Genomic DNA, 12,048 nt, shown 5'->3' on the forward strand with positions numbered 1-12,048 from the left:
AGAGCGGCCACTGCACTCCAGTCTGGGCGACAGAGTGAGACTCTAGCTCAAAAAAAAAAACTGGAATGGTTCTGGTGTTTTACCATTAAGTATGATGTGACTATTGCCTTCTGACATTTATTATGTAAGAAAGTACTAGTCCTGAACTCCTAAAAGTCTGAAATCAGGAAATGGTATAAATTTTCAATTTTCAAATCATTTACTGAGATAGGCATATAGCTTTTCACCTCTGATCTTATGATGTGATGATTATATAAATTCGTAATATTTTTTTTCCAAGTTGGAGTCTCACTCTGTCGCCCACCCTGGAGTGTAGTGGCACAATCATGTCTACCACAGACTCAACCTGCTGGGCTTAGGTGGTCCTTCCGCCTCAGTCTTCCAAGTAGTGGGAACCATAGGCACGTGCCACCATGCCTGGCTAATTTTTTTGATTTACTGTAGAGACGAGGTCTTGCCAAGTTGTCCAGGATATTCTTGAACCTCCGAGCTCAGGCAATCCTTTTGCCTCCATCTCCCAAAGTGCTGGGATTACAGGTGTGAACTACCATGCCCAGCCTAAATTCATAACATTAAACTTTGGTGTCAATACATTATTCTTTTAAATCACCACTGGAAGGAAAGCTCATGCCTGTAATCCCAGCACTTTGGGAGGCTGAGGCAGGAGCCTCATCTGAGGTTGAAATCTGAGACCAGTCTGAGCAACATAGCAAGACCCTGTCTCTCTTAAAAAAAAAAAAAATTAGCCAGGCATGATGGCATGTACCTGTAATCCTAGGGATTTGGGAGGCTGAGGTAGAAGAACCATTTGAGCCCAGGACTTCAAGATTAGACTGAGTTATGATTGTAAGGTTACAGTGAGCTATGATCGCACCACTGCTATCCTGGGAAAAGAACAAGACCATGCCTATTAAAAAAAAATCAGTGCCACTGGATATTTATTAAAATTTTATACAGCATTTTCTTTTTACTTCTAATTCCACAATAGCAAGATTGATTTGTAGTTTTTTTGTGTGTGTACTGTCTTTGTTGGGCTTTGGTTTCATAGTAATGCTAACTTTTTTTAAAAAGTATTTTAGATTCAGGGGGTACAGGTGCATGTTATATACTGTGTACTGTTGGGGACTGGGCTTCAGGTGGTCCATTCCCAGGATAGTGAACATAGTACCTGATAGGTAACTTCTGAATCCTAGACCTCCCTCTACTCCTCCTCTTTTAGTGTGCATAGGGTCTATTTCTGCCACCTTTGTGGCCACTGATCTCCCACATGTAAGTGAGAATATGTAGTGTTTGCTTTTCTGTTTCTGAGTTAATTCGCTTAGATTGACGCTCTCCAGCTCTATCCATGTTCCTGCAAAGGACACGATTTTGTTCTTTTTTATTACTGCTATGCTAACTTTTTAATATAAATTGGAACATTTTCCAATTTTTTATGCTCCAGAATAGTTTATATGTCACTGAAGTTATCTGTTTCAGGTCTTGTTTTTTTTGTTTCCTGAGTCTCACTCTGTTACCCAGGTTGGAATGCAGTGGTGCAATCATAGCTCATTACAGCTTTAAATTTCCGGGCTCAAGAGATCTTCTTTGCCTCAGCCTCCTGAGTAGTGGGACTACAGGCACACACCACCACATCTGGTTTTTAAAAAAAAATTTTTTTAGAGATCGGTCTTGCTGTGTTCCCAGGCTGGTCTTGAACTTCTGGGCTCAAGGGATCCTACCACCTAAGTCTCCCAAGCAGATGGACTGATAATCAGTGTAAGCCACTGCACTCTGCTCAGGTCATTTTCTAAAGACATTTTTAACATATGTATAACATTAGCAACCTTGATCATTTTACTGTAATGATGATTATTCTATCCATTCTTAAATAATTGTCTCCATTATAAATGGGGTAACAAAATTAAAAAGATGCCAAATTTTGTGTTCAATACTTTCTAGCTTTGATGGTTAAAAATTTAAAACCAGCCGGGCTTGGTAGCTCAGCCTGTAATCCCAGCGCTTTGGGAGGCTGAGGCGAGTGGATTGCCTGAGCCCGTGGGTTCGAGACCCGCCTGGGCAACTTGGTGAGACCTTATCTCTACAATAAAATCAAAAATTAGCTGGGCGTGGTAGTGCACGTCTATAGTTCCAGCTACTTAGAAGGCTGAGGCAGAAGGATCGCCGGAGCCCAGCAGGTCGAGGCTGCGGTGGCCGGGAGCATACCACTGCATTCTAGTCTGGGTGACAGAGTGAGACTCCAACTCAAAAAAAAAAAGAAAAGAAAAAAATTTAAAACCTTTCAATTTTAGTATTCATGTAAATTATACTTTAAAATGTGCTGATTTCTAAACAAAGGAAGTCTGCATTTATAATAGCTGCCAAAAATTTTTTTCCAGAAATGTTACAGCTCTAACCTAACTGTATTGAAACAATGGATAATTCCTCATTTTAAAACACAGTACTACCCATTTCTCAACAATAGAGTCAACAGCATTTTATTAAAAGTGCAGTTACATTAAAAACAAGACATGTGTTTTAATATTACCCATTTGTAGCTATGTTTCTTTTCCCAACTAGATTTTAGTTCATTACAGTTACAAACATGAAGCCCTTCTTTGTTAAAATCAATTATTGCTTATTAATCAATAATTACCATTCATTTTATTTCTGGTATATATTACTCCCAGATCAGCCGGAATGGAGTCAAAGCCACTGCTTCCAATGATATAAACCCCTTTTTCTGCAGCTTTCTCATGATACTTCCAATGCATTAGTTCCAGAAACTAAAAAAATCCAAGACAAGAATCTCAATCAGAGCTATATAGAAACACCTAGATCAATATTAAATGGTTTATTCTTAAAGACAAAGCAATTAGACTTTGAAAATGCTAACCATTGTTGCTCTGTGGCAAAATATGAATTATCAAATATGTTTTCGCTTACTCAACAAATACTGACTGAATGCCTACCATGCACAAGGTGGTATGGGCGATATGCTGATTTGAATTCATGACACTATTTGATTTTTTCAGAATAACTTTTAAATGTAAAAGAAATACCTATTATAAAAAATAAATTAATATAAAATACAAAGAAAACAAAAACAATTACCCCAAATAGCATCACCCAGATGAACAGCATTATAGACTTAGATCTGTACATAAACGAGAGGAGTAGGAAAGGAGGAGATGACAGAGGAGATAGGGAATAATGCTTGTTCAACTCTTGCCTGCTTTTAAAAATTATTTGTTTTAACAGTTTAAGATTTACAGAAAAACTGAATAGTAAAGAGTTCCCATGAGTTCCCATGAACCCTGTAACCCAGTTTTCCCTATTATTAACATCTTTTACATTAATTAACCAATATTGACATATTATTTTTAACTAAAGTCCACAGTTTATTCAGATATCCTTAGCTTTTACTTAATGTCCTTTCTCTGTTCCAGGATCCCATCCAGGACATTACATTTAGTTGTCATTTCTACTTAGGCTCCTTTTGACTGTGACAGATTCTCACACTTTCCTTGTTTGTGATCACCTTGGTAGTTAGAGGAATATTTCCCAGGTATTTTGTAGAATGCCCTTCTACTGGAATTTATCTCATGTTTTTCTCATGATTAAACTGGGGTTATGGGTTTTGGAAGAAAGAGCACAGGGGTAAAATGCAGTTCTTATTACATCATTTCAAGGTTATAAACTATCAACATGACTTAACAGTGCTGATGTTGACCCTGAATACCCAGCTGAGGTGGTGTTTGCCAGAATTTTCCACTGTAAAATCATGCTCCCCTTTCTAAGGGTGGAGTTGCTACATACATTCTTTGGAATTCAGAATTCTGCATAGGAGATTTGTCTCTTCTCATCTCTCTGCCCATTTTTAAAAATTAGTTATTTGTATTTCTATTCTGAACTTGTAAAAATTATTTATCAGGCAGGCTCGGTGGCTCAGCCTGTAATCCCGCGCCTTTGGGAGGCTGAGGTGAGTGGACTGCCCGAGACCACGGGTTCGAGATCCGCCTGAACAACTTGGTGAGACCTCATCTCTACAGTAAATTAAAAAATTAGCCGGGTGTGGTAGCGCACGCCTGTAGTTCCAGCTACTTGGAAGGCTGAGGCAAAAGGATCGCCAGAGCCCAGCAGGTTGAGGCTGTGGTGGCCGGGAGCGTGCCACTGTACTCCAATCTGGGTGACAGAGTGAGACTCCAACTCAAAAAAAAAAAAAAATTATTTATCTACTCTGGACCTTTCTTAGGTCTTAACATTGCTTTTATGGTAGCTTATAAGCTGACTTAGAAGCTTTACACTATTTTCTATGCTTTAGGTTGTTTTAAATAACATAGGAATTAAAATTAAAAAATTTAAAATCCTTGTTTCCTACTTCCTCTTGAATCAATTTTGGTAATTTATTCTTTCCTAGCATTTTCCAATATACTACCAACTGATAAACTCTACATAACAGATTGGCACCCTGACAATGATAATCAGTAGAGAGACTACAGAGACATTGGGGGATACCATCTTGAAGGTGGTGGTACAGTTTAATGCCTGTGAACACATTACTTCCTGAAGTCAGACAAACCTCAGGTCAAGACCCAGTTCTTCTACTCACTACGTGCATGACTGAGCAAGTTAGTTACTCCTCTTGAGCTTCAATTTCCTCATCTATAAAAAACAGAGGAAGATACTAACTTTATAGGTATGCTGTGAAAAAGTTACAAAAAGTGCTTAGCACAATGCTGGGCATTTGGTGAGCATTCAATGAATGTGAACATTTAAAATTTTTAGGTTGAGGGAATTTTACATTTATTTTTCTGTAGTATTATAAAAGTACTTGATTTTTTTTGTATTGTTGTTGTCTTTGGAGTTGGAGGTTAATTCTGTCACCCAGGCTGGAGTGCTGTAGCATGCTCACAGCCACCCCAGCATCAACCTGCTGGGCTCAGGCGAGCCTTCCACTTCAGCCTCCCAAGTAGCCGGAACTATGGCACACACTACCATACCTGGCTAATTTCTTATGGATTCATTGTAGAAATGAGGTCTTGCCAAGTTGCCCAAGTTGTTCTTGAACCCATGGTCTTAGGCAATCCTCTCACTTCGGCCTCCCAAAGTGCTGGGATTACAGGCTTGAGCCACCGTGTCCAGCGGTACTTTATTTTAAAAAGGCAATTCATGATGAAAAAGTTACAAAAGTGAGATTCTGAGAATTACACATAGTACACGATTTTAATTATTTCCATTTACAGCATGAAGTAGCTATAAAAATAAGCACATCCCATATATAATGAACCTGAAATAAATGAGGTTGTGGAGAAGAAAAAAAATTCAAGAAAACTGAAGCTAAGATTTTACCATAAGGGCTCTCCTTAAAGCTATCATTGGAATACCATCTCTAAGCACTAGAAAGGAATCGTCAATTTCTAAACATGACTGCAAAATTGCATTATTTTCCACTTCATTAAACATAAAATTATATGTTGTTAATTCAATGTATTTTCCTTTTCATTTTATATACCTGAGGCTCTCCACTGATGTCAATACAACTGGTTCCATTTTCAATACATGCTTTTACCACAGGTTCTCCATAAAATCGATACTGGGGGGAAAAAAGAAAAGCAAAATGTTACTCTCGCCTGACAATCTTTAATGAATAATCTTGGAAGTACAGTCTTGGTTATCAAAAATTCTAATGCTAATAAAGTAGCCTAAAGATAAATTGAGAAAATAAAGTATCTGTACTGTATCATCTCTTGGGGTAAATAAACTGAATTATAAAGGAATGAGTGCTTACTTCTAACTGAAGACAAAATGGAGAGTTTTACATAAGCGATTCACTTGAGTTAAATCATGAAGAAGAGTAAGGATTTGCCAGGTAAAATAAAAATCTAGGTACAGGAAGAAGTAAACATAAAAGTATAAGAAAGAAAGTTGTTTCTGCTACTTAAAGCACAAGGTAGCTGGGCAGGAAGTGGCAAGAGATGAGTCTGAAAAGAAAGGCTAGGGCCAGATCAGGATTGACCACATGTGCCAAGCTAACAAGTTTGAACTTTATCTTGGTTTCTACTTTACTTGGCTTTCCTGGAGGATTTTAAACAGGACAGTGATATAAGATTTATAGCACAGATGTCACTTTGCCTGTAGTACTGGACAAGTACTGGTAAGAAAGGATGAAGGACCAAACTAAGGAAGTGGCAGGATATACTAAGGATGAGATATATATTAATAGTACTAAAAAGTTAGAAATGATTTGACATTCTAATTACCTGGACAGGACACGGAGGCCAATAGCTAGTGGTTCTATTAGCCAAAATTAAAAACAGACAGGCCAGGCAGGTGGTTTATACCTGTAATCTCAGTGCTTTAAAGGTTAAACCAGGAGGAAGGCCTGAGGTCAGGGATTTGAGACAATGCAAGGAATAACCTTTATAAGCAGTACAAGTGGGCTGTCTTTTTTATCTAATTTCATGCCTCACTCCTCTTATTAAGAATGGCAGATAGGCCAGGTGCTGTGGCTCAAGCCTGTAATCCCAGCACTTTGGGAGACTGAGGTGAGAGGACTGCCTGAGTCCATGGGTTCCAGAACAGCCTAGGTAACTTGGCGAGACCTCATCTCTACAATAATTCAAAAAATAGCTGGGCATGGTAGCATACACATGTAGTTCCAGGTACTTGGAAGGCTGAGGCGGAAGGATTGCCTGAGCCCAAGCAGGTCAACGCTGGGGTGGCCGTGAGCATCCCACTGCACTCCAGCCTGGGTGATGGAGTGCGACTCCAACTCAAAAAAAAAAAAATGACAGATAACACTGGAATTATTGGACTAGGAGAAGTGTATTGGAAAGAGTCCACTGCCAGACACGCTGGCTCAAGCCTGTAATCCCAGCACTTTGGAAGCCGAGGAGAGAGGATTGCCTGAGCCCAGGGGTTCGAGACCAGCTTGGGCAAGTTGGTCAGACCTCGTCTCTACACTAAATAAAAAAATTAGCTGGGCAGGGTGGAACGCCTGTAGTTCCAGCTTAGAAGGCTGAGGTGGAAGGATCGCCTGAGCCCAGCAGGTCGAGGCTGCGGTGGCCATGAGTCTGCCACTGCACTCTAGCCTGGGTGACAGAGTGAGACTCCGACTCATAGAAAAAAAAAAAAAAAGAAAGGGTCCACTGAGGGGAGGTAGACTGGTGCCAGTACCAATGCCGATGTCACGGGAATAATGCAAGATTGCAACAAGGAAGAAAGTAGAAAGAAGTAAAGTTTATTATTCACCTTTCACAGATTGGAAAGAGGGCGGACACTCAGAGGCAAGTGTGGCAGTGAATGGCCAAGAACTGGGTATATTTAAGGGCCTTTGAGGTAAAGTGGATTTGGGCTCAGAAGAATGTCCAGGGCTGGGTCTTTGATGTTGACTGTAGCCATGTGAGTCTTAGATCTTGCCAGACATTAGCATCTCATGCCCTCAGGTGGTGGGCTAGATGAGAGGTGACAAGGGGAGGGGGTTTTCCTGCAATCCACAAACTCCTTGACCAAAAGGTAATCTATTATCATTTCTGTGGCTTTAGTCAGTCAATGGGTGATCTTTGATCTTCCACCTTGACAAGGAACTAGAAAGTTTACTAGAGATTTTATGTTAAACCATGAATTAAAAGGTTGGGCTGTCCCGGTCTTGCATCTGATAGAGATTTGCCCAAGAAGTGGGGTAGGTTGCCAGCTTGGCCTGCAGTGAAATGTCAGAACACTTCCTAAAACCTGCTTATTGGAAATTTATCTATGTCTAACCTGTGCTAGATCCAAAGCATGTCAGGGGTAAAGTCTAAGCAAAAATGGCTATGCTGAGGCAAAAAGACTACGTTAAACTAAATTTATTCTAGGTTTCTGTAGGTACCTCCTTTCACTAGTTCCTCTCCTGCCATGAACTAACCACAGAGCTTTGAAGACTTTAACTTCTGAGGCAATGTGGCATAACGGAACAAAGGTTTGCAAGGCCGTGAGACCCAAGTTCACACTTTGACTCCATCATCTACTAGCTATATAAATGTATTTATAAGCCACTTAAATGAACCAGTAAATGAATAAGATACATTTTAAACATACCTAAAATATAGTTTAAGTTGAGATTTTAAAAAAAGTCAAAACTCTATTTTCTTTCTGCACCCAGTGGATCATCATCTTGGGTAATCCTTCGGGTCTGCACATACCCCACTTTAAAACTCATTTGGGGGCAACGCCTTTAGGTTCCCTCCCACTGTGGGAGATTCTCTGTCCTCTCAATAAATCCTGCTGTCTCACTCAAAAAAAAAAAAACAACATTTGGAGCTTTCTTTGGCATGCCTCTAGGTTATTTTACCCAAAAGTTTCTCAAGTTAGTCAGTAATCCACCTGTTTTAGAATCACCTAGGTCATATGCTGGTTATTCAGTCCCACTCCAGGTCCCCTGAACCAGATTTTTCTGAGGTAGGCTCCAGTATCTTGCCTTTTATTTATTTTTAAATTTTATTTATGTACTTATTTATTTTGAATTGGAGTCTCACTCTGTTGCCCAGGTTGGAGTGCAGTGGCATGCTCACAGCCACCATAGCCTGGACCTGCTGGGTCCACCTCAGCCCTCCAAGTAGCGAGAACTACAGGCGCATGCCACCAAGCCCAGCTAATTTTTGATTTATTGCAGAGATGAGGTCTCGCCAAGTTTCCCAGGCTGGTCTTGAATCCGCAGGCTCAGGCAATGACTACAGACTGAGCCACCAAGCCCGGTCTATCTTGCCTTTTAAATAAGTCTCTCAAGAGATTCTTGTGTACTTTATTTTGAGTCAGAGTTTCACTCTATTGCCCACGCTGGAGTGCAGTTGCATGCTCACGACACCATAGCCTTGACCTGCCATGCTCAGGCGATCCTTCTACCTCAGCCTTTCAAGTAGCTGAAACCACAGGTGCATACCACCAAGACTGGCTAATTTTTTTATTTACTGCAGAGACTAAATCTCGCCAAGCTGCCCAGGTTGGTCTTGACCGCCTGTGCTCAGGTAATCCTCTTGTCTCTGCCTCCAAAAGTGCTGGGATTAGAGTAAAGCATGAGCCACTGTGCCTGGCTGATTCTTATGTACTATAAAGATGAAGAATCACTGTTCTAGACATTCTCCTGGAAAATCTCACCTACTTTCCTGACTTCATATGCTAGTATGCTGGTAACTTCCACCTCTATCTCCAGAGTTGCTCAATGAAAAGGTTTCCTTGTCTGTGGTTTCCATTAGAAAGGTCAGGACTGCCGGGCTCGGTGGCTCAGTCTGTAAGACAAAGCTGTGCAAATGGCTGAACAGCACACTGTTCAAGAACATGAGCTTTAAAGCCAGGCCAGACTTACATCCAGATTCCACATGCACTTAACCTGTGTGACTTTAGGCAAGTCACTTTATCTCTCTAAGCTTTGGTCTCTTCATCAAAAGAATAGTGCTAATAACAGCACTTACTTCATTGGTAGTTGTGAGGATGAAATAAAAGAATACAAAGATCTTAACACAGTTATCAGGTACATGACACTCAGACTTATTCTTTTATTATTATTAATGGCATCACTCTCCACACAATTCTTAGGTTAAAACCTGGAAGCTGTCTTTCACTCTATCTCTCTTGGAAGTCACTACGTTTTATAAATTTAGTCCCCTAAAAATATCTCCTGGCCGGGCTCGGTGGCTCAGCCTGTAATCCCACGCTTTGGGAGGCCGAGGTTGAGTGGATTGCCTGAGCCCACGGGTTCAAGACCTGCCCGGGCAACTTGGCGAGACCTCATCTCTACAATAAATCAAAAAAATTAGCCAGGCGTGGTAGCACGCGCCTGTAGTTCCAGCTACTTGGAAGGCTGAGGTGGAAGGATCATGAGAGCCCAGCAGGTTGAGGCTGCGGTGGCCGGGAGCGGCCACTGCACTCCAGTCTGGGTGACAGAGTGAGACGCCAACTCAAAAAAAAAAAAAAAAAAAAAAAAAATCTCCTAAAAATATCTCAGATAAGTCCCCTCTCTTCTACACCAACCAAATCTTAGTTCAGACCCTCTCAACTCTTATCTAATTTACTACAAGTAGCTCCTAACTAGTTTCACTGTAAGACAACTGACCCCCATCTCCAAAGAAGTAACAAACTGTTATTCTAAAATAAAAATCTGATGTGCCCTTTCCTCCTGCCCCACCCCATAGCATATCCATTCTTTTTGTTGTTGTTGTTGAGTTGGGAGTCTCACTCTGTCACCCACACTAGAGTGCAGTGGCACGCTCCCGGCCACCACAGGCTCGACCTGTTGGGCTCTGGCGATCCTTCCACCTCAGCCTTCCGAGTAGCCGGAACTAAGGTACACACTACCATGCCCGGCTGATTTTTTGATTTATTGTAGAGATGAGATCTCGCCAAGTTGCCCAGGTGGGTCTTGAACCCACAGGCTCAAGCAATCCACTCAACTCAGCCTCCCAAAGCGCGGGATTACAGGCTGAGCCACCGAGCCTGGCAGCATATCCATTCTTAAAACCCTTTAATATACAATATAAAGTCTAAACTTAGCATGTCACACAAAGTTCTTAAGCATCATACCAAACCACAGCTCCTTAATTCCCGTGTTTCAGCAGTTCTAAATTCCCTGTAATTCCTGAACATGCTGCTTCTTCGTACCTAGTATGTTTACTTATACCTGGAACATCCTCCCTCCATTCTGTGCCTGCCTGGCTAACTCCCAACTCCTCTAGGCTCAGCTAAGGAGCTTCTCATGTCTCAGCTAGCAAACCCTTCAGCTAGTCAATTTATCTACAAGCACTGGCAAGCTGCAGTAAAACATTAATGAGCTTTAAAAATACTTGTAGTTCCTTCTGGAAAGAATACGCATTTTCTTATTTGCCAGGGTCTGCCCATTCCTTACTTACACCATATTTTATCACACCTGGCCCACTTCTTTGGGTAATCTGGAGTTGAGACTTCTCAATAACTTATCCCTATTGTATTATATCATTAGATTTTTCTCTACTCAGTACCCTGTGCTTGTGTGAGATAAGTGAACAGAGTCAGAGTAGCAATCCTTCTCCCGTGAAGCCAAATAGCTTAAAATTAGAAGTCAAAATTGCAATCCTGCTCTCACTGCTCCATGTTCTAACCCAAGTAGGTGTGCTTCTCCCAAGGGGTACACAAAATGACCCACTGAGTGTGGAATAAATATTAGAACTTTCATTCCTGCTAATTTTTACAGGAGACACAAAGAAAAACATTAAGTTGTATTAATAACTAATAAAAGGACTGACAGCACATTTCCTGAGCCATGTCAAGTGGCCATGTGTTGAATACAGGATGCAACAGATGACCTGAGTGGGGCGTGGGAGAGTTCCACAACACAAAGAGGGCCACAGTGACACCTTCATTCAGTTATTTTCAGTATATTGCAACATAATGCTTTAACGAGGTTGTTGAGCTTCTAAGCCTTGAACTCTGAGGCCTCAGGCATTCAGAGGGGAGGGGATAAAAAGATCCAATGGGGCCCAACACAGTGGCTTATGCCTGTAATCCCAGCACTTTGGGAGGTGGAGGCAAGAGTACTGCCTGAGCCCACGAGTTCAAGACCAGCCTGTGCAACATGGCAAGGCCTCATCTCTACAATAAATTAAAACAATTAGCCATGCATGGTGGCGCACACTTGTAGTTCCAGCTACTTGGAAGACTGAGACAGAAGGATTGCCGGAGCCCAGCAGGATGAGGCTACGGTAGCCATGAGCGTGCCGCTGCACTCCAGCCCGGGCAACAGAGTGAGACTCCTACTCAAGAAAAAAAAAAAAAAGATCCAACAGAGAGGACTAGGACTTCTAGGATGAACCTGGTGGACAAGAAGAAAACTAGGAGAAGGTGAGAATATAGAAGCCAAGTGAAGAAAGGAGAAAGTAACTAGATCAAATGCTGAAAGCTTTAATTAAGATGAAGACTGACTGCCTGAGCCCGTGGGTTCGAGACCCAGCTGGGCAACTTGGCGAGACCTCATCTCTATAACAAATCAAAAATTAGCCAGGCGTGGTAGCGTGCGCCTATAGTTCCAGCTACTTGGAAGGCTGAGACGGAAGGATCACTGGA

General features: G+C 41.4%; 1 protein-coding gene across 1 annotated transcript in view; it reads right to left on the minus strand.

Moving 5' to 3' along the window:
* The window catches only part of SCCPDH (saccharopine dehydrogenase (putative)), a 37,271-nt gene that overhangs the window by 19,253 nt on the left and 5,970 nt on the right, over positions 1-12,048 (minus strand). The window contains exons 3-4 of the mRNA XM_008070350.1: positions 5,492-5,572; positions 2,633-2,762 (exon numbers count right to left, since the gene is read on the minus strand). Coding sequence (XP_008068541.1) covers positions 2,633-2,762; positions 5,492-5,572 — 211 coding nt within the window. The remainder of the gene's footprint in view (positions 1-2,632; positions 2,763-5,491; positions 5,573-12,048) is intronic.

The sequence above is a fragment of the Carlito syrichta genome, unplaced genomic scaffold (genome assembly GCF_000164805.1).
Source record: "Carlito syrichta isolate Samal-C Ts95f unplaced genomic scaffold, Tarsius_syrichta-2.0.1 Scaffold313361, whole genome shotgun sequence".
NCBI lineage: Eukaryota > Metazoa > Chordata > Mammalia > Primates > Tarsiidae > Carlito > Carlito syrichta.